General features: G+C 42.4%; 1 protein-coding gene and 1 long non-coding RNA gene across 5 annotated transcripts in view; one reads left to right on the top strand and one right to left on the bottom strand.

The window, feature by feature from the left end:
* fmn2b (formin 2b) overlaps window positions 1–21,651 on the top strand; it is a 71,650-nt gene that overhangs the window by 35,289 nt on the left and 14,710 nt on the right. For all 4 annotated transcript variants that reach the window (XM_077626021.1, XM_077626019.1, XM_077626023.1 and 1 more), the window contains 7 exons: window positions 12,530–12,621; window positions 12,694–12,823; window positions 15,732–15,878; window positions 16,816–16,875; window positions 20,319–20,439; window positions 20,556–20,648; window positions 21,427–21,478. In XM_077626021.1, the coding sequence (XP_077482147.1) occupies window positions 12,530–12,621; window positions 12,694–12,823; window positions 15,732–15,878; window positions 16,816–16,875; window positions 20,319–20,439; window positions 20,556–20,648; window positions 21,427–21,478 (695 nt within the window). The remainder of the gene's footprint in view (window positions 1–12,529; window positions 12,622–12,693; window positions 12,824–15,731; window positions 15,879–16,815; window positions 16,876–20,318; window positions 20,440–20,555; window positions 20,649–21,426; window positions 21,479–21,651) is intronic.
* LOC144092877 (uncharacterized) lies at window positions 15,979–17,593 on the bottom strand. The gene is made up of 3 exons (XR_013306165.1): window positions 17,404–17,593; window positions 17,027–17,231; window positions 15,979–16,698 (listed from the first exon to the last, which is right to left on the bottom strand). It is a non-coding gene; the product is annotated as an uncharacterized LOC144092877 (long non-coding RNA).

The raw sequence follows: 21,651 nt of genomic DNA, 5'->3' as shown, positions 1-21,651 counted from the left end.
AAGACAACCTCCCTGAGCACACTGAGTATCAGTGTGAGCAACATTATCATTGCTCGCTATGGGCACACCAGTATCACACCTGCCATAAGCAGGTGCATGTCTACTACACATAAATGATTTAATAATAATAAAATGTAATGATTAATATCTATGAATGGGCGGCCCGGCGGATGAGTGGTTCGCGCGTCGGTCTCACAGCTCTGGGGTCCTGGGTTCAAATCCAGGTCGGTCCACCTGTGTTGAATTTGCATATTCTCCCTGGGCCTGCGTGTGTTTTCTCTGAGTACTCCGTTTTCCTCCCACATCCCAAAAAATGCATTGTAGGCTGATTGGACACTCTAAAATTGCCCCTAGGTATGGGTCTGAGTGTGCATGGCTGTCCGTCTCCTTGTGCCCTGCGATCGGCTAGCCACCAATACAGGGTGTCCCCCACCCCTGGCCCAAAGTCAGCAGGGATGGGCTCCAGCACCCCCCGAGAGTGATAAAGTGGCTAAGGCGGTTCAGAAAATGAATGAAAAAATATCTATGAATAAAACATCTTCATAAATGCCATTAGAATATGCACAAATCCGACTTAAATTTTACCTTATTTTACACATCTGTCCTTCTCACTTCTCATTCTCGTTCAAATGACTTTTCTGCTGAACGTGTCACTTGAGATAGTCAAGTTTCCATTTATATGCAATATTTTTCCAGGATTTTGCTTTGATTTATTTAATAAGGGATAGCACATATTAATGAACATATTTATATTCATGTTAATGAACATATATGTAAGATTGTAGCCGAGGGCTAATTTCAATTTATAGTCCATTGTGTAGGTTGAAGAAAAACTATCACACATACTAGACACACAGACACGCACGCACGGACACAACCACACACACAGTAGATTTAGACAGTTCTCACCCGATTTCACAGCTGATTTATGACGTATTCACACATCCCCTGTTTGATCAAGACCAAACCTAAAAATGTCTGTGGTGCACACCTTTTTTTTTCAGTGTGAATAAAAACCAGCAAATTCTGGTGCAGACTAAAATAGAGACCAAAACCTTGTAGGATATACGTGTCTTAGTTCGCTTCTATTTGGGCTGTAATGCTGTTTTCTTCATGTGTGAAAGCAACCGCAACATGGTTCGGACCAAAGCTCCAAAGCTGAAATTCCATAACTGTTTTCATATAACAGGCTTTCAACATTGTATCAATGCCATCTGATTCGTCGAATGTCCTGCAATCACTTGTAGTTGGATGAAGCATATCAATATGATAAGTAGCGCAGCAAGTTGGAGCTTTGTGATTGTTTATTTTACTGTGTTTCCCAGCAAACACCATTTTTTCAGAGATTGAACGATGTTTGTAAATGCCTAGTTATCTTGTCAACTACCGGGTCGGTGCTGAAATGTGTGGGGCTCAGTGCAGGAGAAGAATAACAGAAATTTCAGAATGACGTGCCGATAATTCAAACAGCGTTGTGGCTTTTTTTCGGATTACCGTATTTTCACACCTATGGGGTGCATTTAAAAGTCTAAAATTTTCTTTAAAATGGTCGATGCGGCCAATCTGTCGGTGCGTTTTGTCTTGTATTTTGGGCAGGATGCATCGTACGAGTTACGTGACAATTTGAAATGAATTGTCGATGCCGATATAACAGCCAGGAGAATCAAAGGCTTGGGAGTGATGCATGTCGCGTGTTACAATGGATTGTGGATGACGGGGCTCAAGTGTCGGCCAGTACTGTTCGAGGTTTCGCCAAAGCTGGAATCAAGTTCCCGGAATACACAACTCTGACTGACAGTGGAGCTTAGCATGTTAAGCGCCAAACTCTTTATATCAGAGTGTATCTTTGACCTCAATAAAGCATTATTGTTATACACTGTATTTACACTGGAAACACAGGGAGAAATAATCACAATAGTGATTCGTTATTGCTTCCTCAATCCAACATTACTGATATGAGGAAGATCTCCCGTGCTGGTTGAGATACGCGCATCAAGGCATCAATAATCCAATACCGACATACATCCAGTCAAAACTAGTTGCGACATCCCAACATGCGATTGTTAACGGGGTGTAAATTAATCACTCAAATTGTTAAAGCAATGCTTTTTTCCTTACCTGAACATTTTAACATGTCACACTCTCCCCTACAAATTAAATGTTGTCTCGACATAAGTACATTCCAAGTATCTCCCCACTTGTGGGTTGTTATTCTGAACAGTCCTATGAACTTGTCACTACACATCCTCTTCTGTGAGCTGATACTCATGAAAACTCCAGACGGCAAGGGCCACAGTTCAGATACAATCAACAACTACGGTATACGTTTACTGGATGGAAACTGTTAACACAGTACATAACAGTCCATGCCAGCATAAGACATGCCACCCTTGTAGGCTTGTAGTCTGTTGGAGTCCATACATAGGATGGTTGAATGTAATATGGTGTACTAAACTCAGTGACTTCTATTTTCCTAGAAGTCACTGAGTTTTCCCGGTCCTCCTCTTGGTGTCAGGTTTTTTATCAGGATGCGCTCTCCTGGTTATAGCACGGATCTCCTCACTTTTGTGTCATAGTGCTTTTTACCTCGTGCGGCAGCTGTCCGTGCACTTTTGGTTGCAATGGTGTACGTCTCCCCCATACCCCTTCTCCATTTCTCCACATAGTCCTGCTGACCATTTGTATCTGACTTGTTGCACAGTCCAAAGAGCATGTCAACTGGAAGCCTTGGCGATCTCCCGAACAGTAGGCAAAATGGTGAATAACCTGTCACATCACAACAGATACAGATGTATGCATGCACAAGCTTGTTCAAAGACTCCTTCCAATTCGATTTCTGTGTCTCAGTCAGTGTTCTGAGCATCTGTAGCAATGTCTTGTTCATTCGTTCCACCTGACCATTCCCCATCGGGTGATAAGGTGTTGTCCTGGATCCAGCCATGCCACTCAGTCTCTTCAATTGTGCGAACAACTGATTTTCAAATTCTCTTCCCTGATCATGGTGGATGCGTGATTGGCTTGTTTGAGGGAACGACATGTGTTGGTTTCTTTGTCTTTGTTTTGTTTGGGTTGTTTGGGGCATTACTCTGGTCTGTTTGCAGAAGGTCATACAGACAACTTGCTCTTCTGACAAAGTCTTTAATATATTGTCTGTAATAAGTCAGTAGACCAAGCATCTTTCTGAGTTGACCAACAGTGTGTGGTTTGATGTCTTTCCGTGATCGAACAGCTTCAAAATCTGCAGGATCCACCCTGCTGCCCTCTGCAGAAACTATCCTGCCCAAGTAGCGAACCTCAGCTTTAAAGAGATTGCACTTGCTGGGTTTTAGTTTGATGCCATACTCTCTGAGGCGCCTAAGTACTTGTCTCATATTTTCTACATGCCCTTCAAAGGTCTTACTGAAAACCAGCGTATCATCCAAGTAAGGGATGCAGATGTTATCCCAGAGTCCTTCCAGACATTCATCCATGCAACGCTGAAACGATGCAGGGGCGTTCATGAGACCAAAAGGAATGTGAATCCACTCGTACAATCTCCATGGTGTAATAAAAGCAGTCAGTGCTCGACATTCCTCAGATATAAACCCCTGATGATATGCCTTCCCCTGGTCTAGGAGGGAGAACCAGGAGTTCCCGCCCAAGCTGTCCACGATGTCTTGGACTTGGGGGATAGGCTGTCGATTGGGATGTGTCTTCCTATTTAGGTCTCTATGGTCTACCCATAACCAAAGAGTTCCATCTTTTTTTCTGACACACGACCGGCGATGAGTATGATGAGTTTGACTTTCTCACCCAGCCCTGTGCTATTGAAATCTTCTTGAGGAAAGAAAGGAGGATGGATTTTGTGTATAAATAAAAATAATTTTTGGTGTGTAAAATATGTCTATTTTCCTAAATAATATTTCAATTTTTTAGGTAATTATTGATTCTTTTTTATGTGTCGCAGCTGTGGCTGCATTAAAGGTTTTATAGTCATAAAATACATATTGAGGGTTGGATTGATTCACGCACAGCACTACTGAAGGCCTAGGTGTGAAATGCACGGCCCGCCACTGGTATTTTTGTATTGGCTTGAAAACATGTAGTATGGTAGTAATAATAGGGGTGATCCTACTTCGCGGTTTTGCAAATTATGTCTGGTCTACATTATCCGTGATATTCGAGGGATTACTGTACTTGTATAATCACAATAAAGGCATGCAATTCAATCCAATTAAAAAAATAATCAGTCTGCCTGGCATCCGGGCGCCTCACCCGGGATGGACTCTGGCGGGGAGACGGCACAGATACCGACACTGTTGGCTTCCCACTGGGTACATGGTTAGATCGGATTGTTCTGTTAACTTCCTGAAAATGAGCATAGTAGATGGAGAACTGGGGACAGGTGGGTAACAGGGTACATGATTGGATCAGATTGTTCTGTTAAGTGCCTGAGTTGAGCATAGTTCGACCCAAGTATAGGGATGCATATGCAGACATGGGGGAATGAGGGTGCACTAAGGTAATATTTTATATATTATATATTTATATTCATATATTTTTTTGATTAACAAATATAAACTTGTTCTAAAAAATAAAACCTAAATACAAAAACCAGGGAAAAGTGGCAACGTACAACTACAAGCAAACGGTAAAAAATATGAAAGGCACAGGGTCCCCTCTTCCACCTCCTCGCTACTGAGGTCCCGCAATGCTCCACCCATTGTTTGAAGGTGTTGGAATAATGATTCAAACCTTTTAAATCATTATTAGTAATATTTAATTAAAATAGGAAAACATCTTTCAACATAGCTGCTTACAACTTGCAAGGAGTTGCCTTGTGACGTCGTCTCAGTCCACAAGGCATTCTGAATTGCAGTAACTGAATCATTGTATTTAATCGCGACACTCGAAAAACATGTTTATGTAATAAGTACAATAACACCCTAGATGGCCGAAGTGAGCATAAAAGTTGAACAAGGCACCCAAACAATGGCGTGAGGAATTGCATAATATTTTCATGATAAGGTAAACAAAGTAGTTTAAGAGTCCTTGTAGATCCTGGAACTTGTATCTGGGGAAAGGGTTGAGGCGTATCTTCCAGTAATCAGTCCTCGGAGCAAGGACTCAGTGAATTGTTAAGTCTGGAGCCAGCTGTCCTGGAGAGTGAACTTGGAGTAAGCGTTTGTCTTCGTTGAAAACACATTAATTCTAACTCTAACATAAAAGCGATCAACAATATATATATATATATATATATATATATATATATATATATATATATATATATATATATATATATACACATTGTTTAATATAGTTACACATTTAGGATGAGCATTACTATTCCTAATAAGCAAATATATTGATTAATATAGTAAGCATGTATATTATAAGGCTTTATATTCCTAAATAAGCATTGCAAACACATTTATAATAATGATTACTCCAACAGAAGGTATCTTTACACGAGGGATTTGCGGCGAGACAGACAGTGTGCTGAAATCATAAGCAGTGTCTCGCGTCTCAGCCACCTAGCTGTCTTGTATGCTCGTATCTCAAAAATGGTCTTGTATCTCAAGGCAAATATTTGCTCAGAATTTTACTCATATCTCAAATTCCACGTATGTCAAGGTATTACTGTACTATATAGCAGTGGCAGACCATGAGCAATATAACTGAGCATTTGCTGTCAAGAAACAAGACATTCTCACAGCAACAGTACAGCAGCGAAAGTAAAACCAGATGTACAGCATGTTGCAATGCAGGGTTTTTTTTAGAATTCTTTTTTTTCAGGATTACCTTTCATACACACTAGTAAGACATTTGCTGTCATCCTAGTGAAATGATCTCGTAAACAATGACTGAAATGTCTTCTTTGACACACACAAGTCAAACATGTATGTATACATACTAGTGAAACATCATACACAATACTGAAATTTTTATTACTTACACTAATCAAATGTTCACACAAACTACATTGAAAAGCTTTTAGACATTTGTCAAACGTTCTCACAAAATGTACTGAGAATTTTCTATGTGTTGAAAACTTTGACTTGTAAGTGAAAGTATTCCAGGATATTGTGCAAGAGTGCTTCACTAGCATATGTAAGAACCTTATAGTGTAGTGTGTGAGAACGTTTCACTAGTAGGGCTCAGTATTAAAACATTTCAGTATAATATTTGTGAAGGTTTTACTAGCATGGTTAAGACCTTTTGATTACTACTATAAGTGAAAGCTCTTGCGTATAGCCTGCAAAAACTTTCCAGTATTGTGTGTGCGGGTTAGGGTTAGCGGGGTACCCTAGGGTTAACGTTTCACTAGCATGTTGTATATAAATGTTTACCTTATGTATGTGTAAGTATATGGTGCGAGACCTTTTGAGTAGGATACATCTGACTTGTGTGTATGAAAAAGAATCTAAAATTTAGTATCTTCAACACCCAATAGTTAAAAACAACCTCTGAGACCATTCCTACACTAAATTCTAAACCATATTTACTTCTGTAAACACTGCCAAGTCACATTATTTTGTGTGCCTGCCTGTCACTTGGTGGAGACATTGCATCCAAATTAGAATTGTGTATGTTTTTGCAACGTGATTGGCCACATAGTTAGACTGGCCTCTTCAAAACTAATTAGGTTAGAACCTATGTTTATGCCTAACTCAGACGACATAATATTAGATCCAATTAAGGCCGACAGACCCATTGTGGATGACCGTTGACTTTTGTGGATGACCGTTGACTTTTGTGGCTGGCGGCCAATCACGACACCTCGTGTTGGTGAAATATATCTACCGACTTCCGAACTGCCATGTTAGATTCCTCACGAACACATCACAATAACTGCCCAGTCAGAATTTCTGCATGTTGTGTATGTATGTACGTACGTACGCACGCACGCACGCACACATACACACACATACATTAATACATACATACATACATACATGCATGCAATGCATACTGTAATATATTGATACTATAACTGATTAGTTGCCTCAGGTTATACAAGTGTGTTTAACCACCGCCACCTAGTGACCATATTGTAATACAGCGTGACCCGGATGTTGTGATGTTTTGGGAGTTCTGAGGGTTGCAATAAAAAGAGTTACACACGTGTGAAACTTGGCTGCGCCGTCTATTGCTGTTATGGATATATTAACAGTTATGTAAAGTGCAAAGTTATTACAGTGGCGACCAGGATCCCTTTCAAGTCGGTAGGGATTCCAAGTTTCAGAACGAGGAAATTAAGGCGTTACAAGGAGGTAACGTGACTTTGCAAACTAGCCTTAGCAAGAGTTGCTAAGCTAACGGCGGCGGTGCATCATGGCCAGATTCATTGGAAATCTCGGCGAATACAAGGAAAATCAAGAAGATTTTGAGTCCTACTTGGAGAGGTTTGAGCAATGGATGATCATAAACAAAGTGGAGGAAGGTAAACGAGCAAACGTTTTCCTGTCTATAATAGGTGCAGAAGCCTACGGACTGTTAAAAAAACCTCTGCATGCCAGATAAGCCAAGTAGCCTCTCGTATGATGTGCTAAGCAGAAGATTATCATCATATTACAAACCGAAACTGCTGGTTATTGTGGAGCGATTCAAATTTCAAAAAAGGAATCAGAAAGAAAACGAGTCTGTGTCAGACTATGTTGTGGCGTTAAAGAAGCTATCCAACAACTGTGAATTCGGTCTCCATTTAGACGAAGCAATGAGAGACAGATTTGTTTGTGGATTGAGAGTGGAGGCTATTCAGAGAAGATTACTCACGGAGCAAGATCTAACATTAAAAAAAACATGTGAACTGTCGTTATCCATGGAAATGGCATCAAATAATACGTTGGAGTTCGCCAGCAAAATGAAAGAACCTGCCACAGTAAATAGAATTGACCAGAAGAAAACAAGAAAAAGTGTGTGGAAATACCAACCAGCCACCAGCAAATGGAAAAGTGAAACCAAAAGTGAAAATTACAGACCACAGAGAAGAGAAAATCACCAACCCTGTTACCGATGTGGAGGTAACAGCCACGAAGCTCGATTATGCCATTATAAAATAGAGACATGCCACAGGTGTTCAAAAGTAGGACATATAGCAAGGATGTGTAAAACTAAAAATAGGCAAGGACACACAGTATGTAAAGGAAAATAAAAATGAGACAACAGGAAATGTTGATGATGAACTGTTGAGGTCATTTCGCTTGAATGGCGTGTATCCCACACGTACTGTCGAAAATTGGAAGAAGGAAATGACAGTACAGGTCAAATTAGAAGGAACTCTTCTAGAGATGCAACTCGACACAGGAGCTGCTGTAACACTTGTTTCTGAAATAGTGTATAAGAAGCATCTCTCTCATCTGCCATTGAAAGTAAGTAAAGTGCAGCTGTCAACCTTTTCCGGAGAGAACATTCCCTTGATGGGACAAGTGACTGTCAAGGTAAAATATGGAAACCAGAGTGGTGATCTACCACTAGTGATCGTAAAAGGTGACAGACCAGCCCTCCTTGGCCGTAACTGGCTCAAAAACTTCAAACTGGACTGGGCAAGCATTTTCTCAGTTATACCAGCAAGGGCCTGTAACAACGCAGATGTGGAGGCAGTGTTGCAGAGACACAAAGCAGTGTTTGCTGAGGAGTTAGTCACTATTCGTGATTTTAAGGCCAACATTACAGTAAAGCCAAATACTAAACCGATCTTCAGGAAGGCCAAACCAGTGCCTTATGCATTAAAGAATGCAGTTGAGAACGAGTTAAATTGCCTAGAAAAAGCTGGCATTCTCTCAAAGAAAGAACATAGTCAGGGGGCCGCGCCAATAGTATTGGTACCCGAAGCAGACAAGTCAATTCGTATCTGCGGAGACTATAAGGTCACAGTAAATCAAAGTGTGGAAGAGGAGACCTATCCACTACCAAACGTTGAAGACCTTTTTGCCACCCTAGCTGGAGGCACTCTTTTCAGCAAGTTAGACTTGTCACATGCTTACCAACAGCTGGAGTTAGAAAAAGACTCAGAGAAGTATTTGACAATAAATACTCACAAAGGACTGTATGTGTACCATAGACTTTCATACGGAGTGTCCAGTGCTCCTTCTATGTTTCAGAATGTGATGGACCAGATCCTCCAAGGCTTGGAGCATGTGACCTGTTTTTTGGATGACATATTGGTCACAGGAAAAACAAGAGCTGAACACCTGAGGAATCTGGAGGAGGTACTGAGCCGCCTGGAGAGCTACGGGGTGAGAGTGAAAAGAGCAAAATGTGACTTCATGCAGGAGAAAGTAGAATACCTGGGGCATCTGATAGATAAGGAGGGACTGCACCCCACTGAGACAAAAGTGGCAGCCATCGTTAATGCACCCCAGCCTACAAACGTCACAGAGCTACGATCTTTCCTAGGACTATTAAACTATTATGGTCGGTTCATGAAAGACCTGTCGACGGTGTTGCAGCGGCTACATCAACTGCTGAAGAAGGAAGTTGATTGGAAATGGACTCCTAAATGTGCAGCAGCATTCAAATATGCAACAGAACAGTTAGTAAAAACTCACTAGTAGTTCACTATAACACCAAGAAACCCCTGAGATTAGCTCCAGATGCATCCCCTTATGGAATCGGGGCGGTCATGTCTCACATAATGGAAAATGAAGATGAGAAACTGATCACATTTGCATCGCGTACATTGACAGAGGCAGAAAGCAAATACAGTCAGATAGAGAAAGAGGCTTTGACCATAATTTTTTGGCGTGACCAAATTTCATAAATATGTATATGGCCGCAAGTTCAGTTTAATAACTGACCACAAGCCCCTTCTTGCTATTTTGGGACCCAAGTCTGAAATTCCCACTTTAGCTGCTCTGCGAATGCAGCGCTGGGCGCTGAGACTGATGGCTTATGACTACAGTATAGAGTACAGAACGTCAGCAGAAAATGCCAACGCAGATGCGTTATCTAGACTGCCGGGGAAGGAAAAGGATAATACAGCCGAGGAAAACAGCATCTTCTATTTCTCAGTAGTGGATGAGCTTCCCGTGCAGGCTACAGAGATTGCACAGAGCACTCTCAAGGACCCAGTCCTATGCAAAGTACTGGAGCTGACTCGGTCTGGATGGCCAAGTTAAAACAAGGACGAGAGACTGAAACCATACCACCGGAGCTGCAGAGCGAGCAGTTCAAACAGTGAAAGCATCACTGCTGAAACAAGTGCTTGAGGAGAAGAAACAAAATGTCACAATAACAATGCAACACAGGTTAGCTAACTTCCTGATGGCATACCGGAGTACACCGCACACTATTACAGGATGTGCACCAGCTGAACTGTTTCTCAAACGTCAAATCAGGACCAGGTTCAGCTTACTGAAACCAGATCTCGCTCAAGTGGTGGCAGCAAAACAACGGAAGCAGAAACACTAGCATGATAAAACCGCCTCCAAGCTGAGACATCTGTCTGAGGGTGACTCAGTCCTGATCCGGAATTTCCGTGGAGGAAAGGAGGACAAAAGGAACAGTGGAAAAGAGACTCGGACCAGTCACCTACCTGGTGTGGAATGGCGTGAGCCGACGCGCAATCCACATTGATCATCTGCTGTACAACCAACCGTCCAGACCAGAGACATTGGAGTTTCCGGATGAGCAGCTGGAAGTCACAATTAACTACCCTGTGGTGGTTCACGCATATGTGGGGGGAAAGGCACACTTGGAGCAGTAGGTGGTAGCCCGTACTCACCTGAAGAGACACATGTAACACCTTCACCAGGCTCTGTGGCCTGTGACAAGACAGTTACACCTGACAACCGAGCAGTCAGTTCCCCAGAGGTGTTTGGGCGCAGGTACCCAGTGAGAGATAGAGCACCTCCGAAGCGACTGAATTTGTGATCGGTCAGTTGTGAGGAACGTTGTTCCTAAAATAAAAGAGTTCCTGTCCATACAAAAAAAATATGAAAAAGAATTGGTATTGAGTTCCAGGTGTGTGCAGCACGGACAGATAATGTGCTTTGGCTGAAAGCACTCTTTTTGAAGGGAAATACACAGTCACCTCTAGAGCCAGCTCTTGTTGATGTGTTGGAATACGTGACCGGATGATTCGCCTAAAGACGTTTCGCCAACGAACGTTTGACAGACGGACAGGTCGCCGAATGGACGTTCCACCGAACGTTCATTTCTGCAGCTCCAGAAATTTTTCAAATTTGAGCAAATTCGGGAATAAGCACTCTTGGGTAGGCATGACAGCCCGGGAATAAGCACTCTTGGGCGGGCAGATGTAGCAGAACCGAGCTGTGAAATGACAGCAATCGGGTCAAATCCATCTTAAAACAGCATTTAATGATTAAATACAAATACTGGAGCTCTTTGGACATTAGAACCGAGCCCAGGGAAGTGAATTTCCCGGTAAAATGTCGCGATGATGTCGCGATAAGGCAAAAAAACGTCTATATACGTCCATTCGCCATCGGCTCAAAATGCTCTCAAATTCGGTCAAATCCAGCCGAAAACAGCGTTTAATGATTTGCGATATCAAATGTTGGAAAACACCGTTGATGTGTGTGGTGCTCATACTTTGAAAAAAAATCTGGCGCTCGAGACTTCAGCGGGGCTTCAGCAACCCATATCCACCCATGTGTCACTATCCTCGGATAGGCCATGGGGAAAACACCGTTGATGTGTGTGGGGCTCAAATTTGAAAAATTTCTGGAACTGCAGAAATTCAGCGGGGCGTCGTCCAACCCAGTCCGGTCACGGTGCACTATTCTCGGATAGGCTCAGGGGGAACCCCCGCCGATTTTTAAAGTGTTCATACTCGGGAAATATATGGAGCTCGATAATGAAACTCAGCATGTGTCATTAAAATCCGCCCACGAAGCACTGTTCCCGGGGAGAAACCCCTCCGATGACCGTAGGTATATGATTTACCTACTTGGCGGCCCGGATTAAAAATCCTAACGAGCTGTATATGGGCCGCGGGCCGAGGTTGCAAAACTTGTACACACACGATCTGGAGGCGGGGCGAGCGCGCAAATCCCGTTTCAGACCTTGCACCGAACGGCCGTCCGGCCGAATGACCGTTCGGTGCAACGTCCATTCGGCGACCTGTCCGTTTGTCAAACGTCCGTCAGCGAAACTTCTTTAGGCGAATCATCCGAGTACCTGTAAGTGATCAGACAGGTTCTGGTTTTGTGACAACTTGTCCGTTCTAAGACACACGATGACACAATGTAATGGCGAATGTTCGAATAACCATAGAATCATGTCATTGAGGTCAGAAATGTGACCTTATTTTGAGTTAAATACTTTTTTAGTTGATGGTGGGACAACGTATACTCCCACATTATATGCGGGCAACACAACAAGGATTTACAAAATGAATTGGTTTCTCATGCAACATATTCCCCAGTAGACTGTGAAAATGGTGCAATAAGGAAAAGTATGAATGAAAATGGAAAGGTAAAATGTACGAGTGGTGGGAAGATGTTGCGTTAAAATGAATAAATGTACATGTTTGTGAATTATTTTACTGTGTCCATAGAGTCATTCAGATATGTGTATTTGACAGAGAGCAGTGCCAGAAGAATTGGAGAAGATTGAAAAACATATGAAATTCACTAAAGACAAGGAGAATGCTAAACCTCTGGACAAACCTGAACAGTGGGTTGACGCCATAGTCCTGAGACATTAGAACTAAATATTAACTTGACTGTGGATTATTTTTTCTTACAGATTTCTCTACCAGCTCTCACAGATCCCAAGCTTCTCTGGGCGAGTCTTTTGCATTCTCTTCCAGGCTAGCTTTTCTGAGTGCATGACATCCTTGATGAGGAAATTGGATTCATTACTGAGTGTATGCAAGGTGAGTATATGTCTCTCTCAATTGATACATATGTATATATATATACATACATATATATATATATATATATATATATATATATATATATATATATATATATATATATACATATATATACATATATATACATATATATACATATATATATATATATATATACATATATATACATATATATACATATATATACATATATATATATATATATATATATATATATATATATATATATATATATATGATCACATGACTTTGCCTGTCCAATCATATATATCATAGATAGAGATAGAGAGCGAGAGAGCGAGAGAGATGGAGAGATGGAGAGAAAGATGGAGAGACAGAGATGGAGAGACAGAGAGGTGGAGAGAGAGAGGGTGAGAGAGAGAGGTGGAGAGAGAGAGATAGATGATAGAGAGAGAGATGATAGAGAGTGAGAGATGATAGAGAGAGAGATGATAGAGAGTGAGAGATGATAGAGAGGGATAGAGGGATAGAGAGAGATAGAGAGAGACAGAGAGAGATAGATGGATAGAGAGAGAGAGAGAGAGAGATAGATAGATGGATAGAGAGATAGAGGGACAGAGGGATAGAGAGATAAAGAGATAGAGAGATAGAGAGATAGAGAGAGAGAGCGAGAGAGCGAGAGAGCGAGAACTGAACTAACATCCAGAAACCTTAAAAAATTCACAACACCATTCTGCTAGACGCTAAACAATTCATTGCTTGCACACACTCGACAGTGCTAAACCCAGTCTCTAACCCAACTCACACGACACATTGTGTCGGTTAATCTGCCATAATTTCAATATAAATAGTAGTCACAGCTAAAAAGTGTTTCCGCAATTAGATAAATTTGTAAAAATTATGACAATGCTTTTCCGTCATACATTTCACTCTTACGTCTCGTATTTTTTTTTACTTTTCTCTGAAACAAAACAACTCGCTCTGCTTTCCCAGCCGCCTCACCCTTATCAACATTCTCCCTCTCCCTCTGCTCAACTTTCTTTGCATTCCCATCATGCCCTGTCGTTGCTATTAACACCAAAAATTAGTATCATCATATCCATCTTTCTCCATTTTATATCACTGCTTTGATTAGTGAAAAATTTGTCCTGCAGGTCTACTATTTTATGCATATTAAGCTGGCCAGCAAACCCATATTTAGTCTATTAACTACCGTATTTTCACGACTATTTGGCGCATCGTATTTTACGCCGCAGTGTCAGTAACGAGTGCTATTTCTGTATTTTAGACACACAAAGCACGCACCATTTCATTAGACGCATATATATTATATATTATATATGGATGAACATCGAAACGCAATAGCACTGGCTACCGGAAGCAGCTTATTTCCGGGTTCCGGTGCGCAGTGACTGCTGGGAAATATAGTTCTTGCGCGCAACACCCACACGCTAAAAACACGCTTTAAAAGGCAACGGAAGCAAAACTGAGTTCGGTAGTGCTTTATTTGGACATTTTACAATTTACTCAAGTCATCATCACCTTCAAATCCCTCAAACTCCTCATCTTCTGTGTCAGAATTAAACAATTGCCCAAACGAGCCTTCCAAATAGCCGGGTCCCCCCCTCTCTTCGTTCTCAGAGTCACCGTCATTTCCATGTGGCTCCTTAGAAATTATGCCGGCTTTGGCAAAAGCTCGAACAACCGTGCAAGCAGACACGTTCGCCCAGGCGGCAACGATCCATTGACAAATCGTAGCATAAGAAGCCCGGCGCTGCCTGCCACTTTTCGTGAAGCTGTGTTCACCAGCGATCATCCACTGCTCCCACGCCGCTCGTAACTTTGATTTGAAAGCCCGGTTGATGCCGATGTCCAGCGGCTGTAATTCTTTGGTCAAGCTTCCGGGAATGACGGCAAGCTCTGAGTTTATTTTCATGATCTGGTTTTTAACCGTTGCTGTGAGATGAGCACGCATGGAGTCGCAAATCAAAACAGACGGCGAGCCATGAAAAAATCCATCTGGTCGCTTGACATATACGTCACGTAACCAGTCTCGCATTTTCTCCTCATCCATCCAGCCCTTTGGATTTACCTTCACGATGACGCCGGCTGGAAACTTTTCTTTAGGCAGAGTCTTTTGCTTGAAGATCACCATTGGTGGTAGCTTCTGCCCATTAGCATGGCAAGCGAGAACGACAGTTAAAGCCGACTTCTCGTGCCCCGTTGTTCGTATCGCCACCGTGCTGGTCCCCTTCCTCTCGACAGTGTGGTCCATCGGGATGTCGAAAGTCAGCGGCACCTCGTCCATGTTGGTAATGTGGTTTGGCTGTATAAGTTTGTCGGCAATCAGCTTGGAGCAGTAGGTGCGGGAAAACGGCTAGCTTGTCAATGTAGTCCGCCGGAAGTTGCTGCGCCACGGTTGTCCTCACTATGATCGCCAGATGGTGCCGTTTCATAATACGAAAGCACCACAATGGTCCTCCTTCGAAATGTTCAATTTTCAATTCTTCCGCGAGCGCTTTTTTCATGTGGACTTACCAGAGATGTCAACTCTTTTAGGATAGTCCATATCTTCCAGATGGCATTTTCCATCCACATGAGATTGACACAAAAACCGTGTGCAGGAAAGGAAGTTTATGACTGATAGAAAATAAAATGTCCCTTGCAAATTAGAGCACGGTTGTTAACGGGTTTACAGAATGTTTCCATGAACACATTTTTGAGCTTGATTGACCAAAAGTCATACGACAATTAAAACTTATTTGTTTTGTGATAAAACAATTGGCTCCTAGGCCTGTAATTGACACACACACCAACCCACACGCCTTGCCCTGGACCTAAAAGATTGACTCAAAACCATTGCAACATGTTGAATTGAGCAGAATATGAATACAGAATAAAATATATTTTAGGTGTCTGACCAAAAATGTTATTTCTTGTATAGGTGTTACAGGACAGTAAAACAGTGAAGCAGGTGCTGGGTCTGGTGCTGGCCTTTGGCAACTTCATGAATGGAGGAAATCGTACTAGGGGTCAAGCTGATGGTTTTAGCCTTGACATCCTTCCCAAACTTAAAGATGTCAAGAGCAGTGTGAGTAAAAAGTAATCCATATTGAAACACTGTGCAAGAGGGGATGTGTGGAGAGTGTGCTTGAACCCAAATGCAGGGAAGCAGGCAGACAAAGGGAGTGAGAGTGCACCAACGTAACTTTAATAACTTAGACTTCATCACAAAAACCTCAAAGGACAAAGAACGGGGAAGATGACAAAATAAGACAAATGAAAGAAACCTTACATGGAAAAACACGGAGCACTGGACATGAACGTAGAAATGGGGAGGGTTGAAACAGCCATGAACAGCAGATGATCTGACAAATATACAGGCTTTAAATAGAGAGACATGGTTTGAGGAAACAATTAGAAACACCTGAATGATAAGAGAAGCAGCAAGCAGGAGAGACACCAGAGAAATGGCAGGTGAACTCAATGGGAAAGGACAGGTCACACAGGGAGAAAAAATAACACTAAAACATGACAGAACCAAGACATAACATAAACCTCCACCGACGTTCCAGATAGCCCAAAACAAAACAAACACCCAAACACGAGGTAGGAAGGGGGCATGACAACTGTCCAGAAACAAAAATCAGTCTGGTGTACGTCCAGGCTGGAATACAAGGATGCAGCGGGCTGGCCGGGTCGGCCCACGAGGAAGTGACAGGCTGGCTGGTCAGGCAGTAGTCCAGGCCAGCCCACAAGGAAGCGACGGGCTGGCCGGTCTGGACTGGAGTGGCGACAACACTGTCAGGGGCCTCGCCCGGGATGCTCTCTGGGGGCAAGCGTCAGGGCGCTTCGCTGGAGAGGCAACGATGAAGTTGGATGCCTCCACTTGGACAGCCTCACCCATGAGCCTCATACATGAGTGAAAAATTAGATTTTGACGAAACGGGACCTCTTAAATATTAATAATGTCCAGGAGGCTTTTTCCCCCCATTCTAAACTCTTCTACTCTTTTCCTCTCCATACAGGACAGCATGAAAAGTCTTTTGTCTTACATAGTGGCATACTACCTAAAGAATTTTGATGAGGTAAGAATTCCTACTCCATATGAGATTTTCTTTACCAATCGGTGATTATGTTTTAGGTACTGGTACCACTATTAAAAGGGACAATATCTAAGATTGGTAGCCAAAAGCCAGGATCAAAGTATTGAATCACACAAAATCCCCTCAGAATTACCTCCTAGTCAGGATTCCTCCGCTGCCAGAACGTCTCTGAGGTGCCCATACCACGGCGTGTCCATTATAAACTCCCTAAAAGATTTTGGGGAGCTTACCGCTAAATCCATGTGGTCGGGGGAATTCGAGAAGGGTGGCTGGCGTCGATGAGAGCGACGGCGCAAGCGTGGGTGGCTCCTTGCTGGTTCCATGATGGTCGGATCGTTCTGTTACGATCGCGCCGTGACGCCGTGGCACGATCGGGGAGATTCGGACCAAGTTACGGGGAAGCAAAGGGAGGCGAGGCATGCAGTTCTCATGACAATAGCTTTAATTACTCAAACACTTTACAAAATAACAAGGGCTTGTATATCCCAAAACGTAACAGAGGAATAATACCTGTAGCGATGTATGCTGACACGTGGTGTGTCACGCAGGAATTTACGCAGGAATTTACGCAGTGTCATGCAGGAATATACAGGAGCATGCAAGACTTGCAGGAACGATCAGACAATGACCCATCCTTTGTGTGGTGCTTAAATACCCACACCAGGAGGCAATCAAGGATTGTCTGCAGCTGCTCTGACGGCAAGCCAGGAGTGACAAATGAGCCACTCCTGACAGCCTTGAAGGCCCTGACGGCAAACCGCGGTCGGTGCATTTTCTCGTAGCGCCTTCAACGTATCAATCCAACCCTCAAAAAATTTTATGGCTATGAAACCTCTACTGCAGCTAGAGCTGCGACACATAAAAATAATCAATTAATCAATGCACAAAAATGGGGTAAAATCCACTTCCTAGCAGCATTTCATGATTAAATACAAATACTGGAGCTTTTCAGACATTAAAACCGGGCCAGGGGGGCGATTTTCCCGGGAAAAGACAGCGATGAACGTCAATGGCGTACGGGCAAACATTGCCCGAAAATGGGGTAAAATCCAGCCGAAAACAGCATTTATTGATTAAATACAAATACAGGAGCTTTTTAGACATCAGAACCGGGCCCGGAGTATCATTTCCCCGGTAAAAAGACAGCGATGAACGTCGATACGTCCATACGTGAAATGACAAAAAAATGCACTAAAATTTGGTAAAATCCACTTCCTAGCAGCATTTATTGACTGAATACAAATACTGGAGCTTTTGAGACATTACAACCAGGCCAGAGGGGTGATTTCCTCACGTCCACCTGTGTGGAGTTTGCATGTTCTCCCCGGGCCTGCATGGGTTTCCTCCAGGTACCCGGTTTCCTCCCACATTTCAAAAACATGCATGGTAGGCTGATTGGACACTCTAAATTGCCCCTAGGTATGGGTGTGAGTGTGCTTGATTGACCATCTCCTTGTGGCATGCGATCGGCTGGCCTCCGGGAGGTTAATGGGAGTTTTAGTCCAAGTCCTCCTGCACAGTCCAGACCTTGAATGCCAGCCCCCGTTCAGAGAGGTACAGCTTTGCGCTCGGTATGAAACAGTTTATGAAAGCTTTCGTGACCCAGGCTTTCCGGATGGTCATCCAGTAGACAGGGAGCAAGGCTTTGTTCTTGTTTTTTTAAAGAATGAGGACGATCAAATTTGGTAGGAAACCAGAGTACCCGGAGGAAACCCACGCAGGCCCGTGGAGAAAATGCAAACTTCACACAGATGGATGTGACCTGGATTTGAAACCAGGACCCACGGGCTGTGAGGACGACATGCTAACCACTCCCACCATCGGCCAGCACGAGGGCCATTTTCTCAAATAAACCATTGAGAAGTGACCACTGAAACTGATCTTGTTCTGTCCAAAAATCTTTCAGAACAAATAAAAGGACACTAACAAACACAATCGCAAATCTGAAAGACAAATACACTTTAAATGGGTTTTAGTTGATATCAGTGGCGGTCGGTGCATTTTCTCGTAGCGCCTTAAACATATCAATCCAACCCTCAAAAACTATTTTATGGCTATAAAACCTTTACTGCAGCTAGAGCTGCGAGACACATAAAAAATAATCAATACATCAATGCACAAAAATGGGGTAAAATCCACTTCCTGGCAGCATTTCATGATTAAATACAAATACTGGAGCTTTTCACACATTAAAACCAGGCCAGGGGGGCGATTTTCAGGGGAAAAGACAGCGATGAACGTCAATGGCGTACGGGCAAACATTGCCCGAAAATGGGGTAAAATCCAGCCGAAAACAGCATTTATTGATTAAATATAAATACAGGAGCTTTTTAGACATCAGAACCGGGCCCGGAGTATCATTTCCCCGGTAAAAAGACAGCGATGAACGTCGATACGTCCATACGTGAAATGACAAAAAAATGCACTAAAATTAGGTAAAATCCACTTCCTAGCAGTATTTATCGACTGAATACAAATACTGGAGCTTTTGAGACATTACAACCAGGCCAGGGGGGTGATTTCCTCGGGAAAAGACAGCGATGGACGTCAATGGTGAAACGGCAAAAATTAAACTGGGGTAAAATCCACATCCTGGTAGCATTTAGTGATTAAATACAAACACTGGAGCTTAAATACAAACACTGGAGCTTTTCAGATATCAGAACCGGGCCCACAATTGAAGTATTTTTTAGGAATATAGCCATATTATACTCCCCAAAAATTCTTTTTAACTGTACACAATATCCATCCTCCTTTCTTTCTTACTTCTTTCCTATCACCATCGAAGCTAATGATGAAAGTCGAGCCTGTCCTGTCATATTTCCGGCATTGTGGGTGGAGTTTGCGATCTCTGGCTGCCTCGGCTTTGGCCCGCCTACTAGCCAATCATAGTTGGTGAAGGCAATGACGTATCCCAGCCAGCAAAATGCTAACGCCTATGAAAAATCATTGTGGGGTTGCCAACTTGAAATCTGATTGGTTAAAAGCAACAGTCTTGTTTAATGCAGCAGACCGCGCAGAACTGATTGTGAAGGCAGATCTGATCTGTCAACAAATAATGGCTGAAATGTGATTGGTTAAATGCTTCAATATGAAAACACACTTCTGGAAGCAGTGCAACCAGGGGGAAAAGCAATGAAAGGAAGCTAACAGACCATTTGGAATAATAAGTATTGATGGACAAAATATAATATGATTCAGATATTTCTTAGGCTAGCAGAGATGGCCTTGAAGGCCCTGATGCCCCGCCACTGATATATATACATACATACATATATAAATATATATATATATATATATATATATATATATATATATATATATATATATATATATATATATATATATATATATATATATATATATATATATATATATATATATATACAAATTATTTTATTAATTTTTCTTCCCAATGTCTGCAGGATGCTGGGAAAGAAACCTGTATTTATCCTCTGCCTGAACCACATGAGTTGTTCCAGACTTCACAGATGAAGTTTGAAGACTTTCAGAAAGATCTGACTCGACTCCGGAAAGACCTTAGATGTAAGTTCTATTGACTAACTGGTTCATAACCAGCAAGTGAACTAAATAACAGTGCTGAATATTTTTCTAACTTCATCAGAGACATACTCAATTTATTGTTCTGTTATTTTGCTCAGCATGTACTTTAGAGGTAGAACGAGTGTGCAAAGCTTCAGATGAAGATAATCTACAGCCTTTTAAGGACAAGATGGATTATTTTATTTCAAAAGGTATTGAAAAACATCATGAAAAAACATAATCTCTTCTTTATTTTTGATTCTCAAAATCCTTACTCATGTTTCCCCCCAAGTCACAGAAATATGGGTGGTAGGCATCTGAAACACTCTAAATTGTCCCTCGGTATGAATGTAAGCATTGTTCTTTGTTTGCCTCCTCGGGTCCTGCAATTGGCTGACCACTAGTTCAGGTTGTCGCTTGTTGTGATCGTTGTGTGGTGTGTGTCTTTCTTCCTTTTCTCCGGTCAGTTTGTTTCTTTGTGTTTCGTTTTCCCATTTTTTTGTATGTTAGGTTTTGTTTTAAACCTTACGGCGGCCCATCAGGTGAGTGGTTAGCGCGTTGGCCTCACAGTTCTGGGTTCTTGGGTTTGAATCCTGGTCGGTCCTCCTGTGTGGGGTTTGCATGTTCTCCCCGAGCCTGCGTGGGTTTTCTCCAGGTACTCTGGTTTCCTCACGCATTCCAAAAACACGCATGGTAGGCTGTTTGGACACTCTAAATTGCCCCTCGGTGTGAGTTTGAGCATGAAGGGTTGTCTGCCTCCTCATGCCCTGCGATTTCGTGGCCACCAATTCAGCAACCCCCGCAATTCTTGTGAGGATTAGCGGTACAGAAAATGAATGAATGAATGAAGGACATATTTAACCAGAAGACAACGCAGGAACTTGCACAATAAAATGTACAGGTTCTATGCTATAACAACCGTAATGCCATCTTTTCAGGGATATGAATTGCTCTTATTTTTAACGAGGCATCTGTATTTTTCTCCCAAAGCTAAGAATGAGCTTGAAGCATTGGAAACTCATCTCAGCAACACACACAAACTGTAAGTACAAGCCTGATATGGCTACAGTATCGTACAAACTTGGTAACTTCTATATTTGTATTACTTACTGTTGAACAGGTTACACTTTATTTACTGCTTGTCAGTGGTACCTCAACTTTTTTTTTAAATCTGGCAGCTACCCTTTTGCAGACGAAAAATTTTCCACCACTTTC

Source organism: Stigmatopora argus, chromosome 18 (assembly GCF_051989625.1).
Source record: "Stigmatopora argus isolate UIUO_Sarg chromosome 18, RoL_Sarg_1.0, whole genome shotgun sequence".
Lineage (NCBI taxonomy): Eukaryota > Metazoa > Chordata > Actinopteri > Syngnathiformes > Syngnathidae > Stigmatopora > Stigmatopora argus.
Note: the sequence above shows the minus strand (reverse complement) of the source record. Positions and strands in the feature narration are given on the sequence as shown.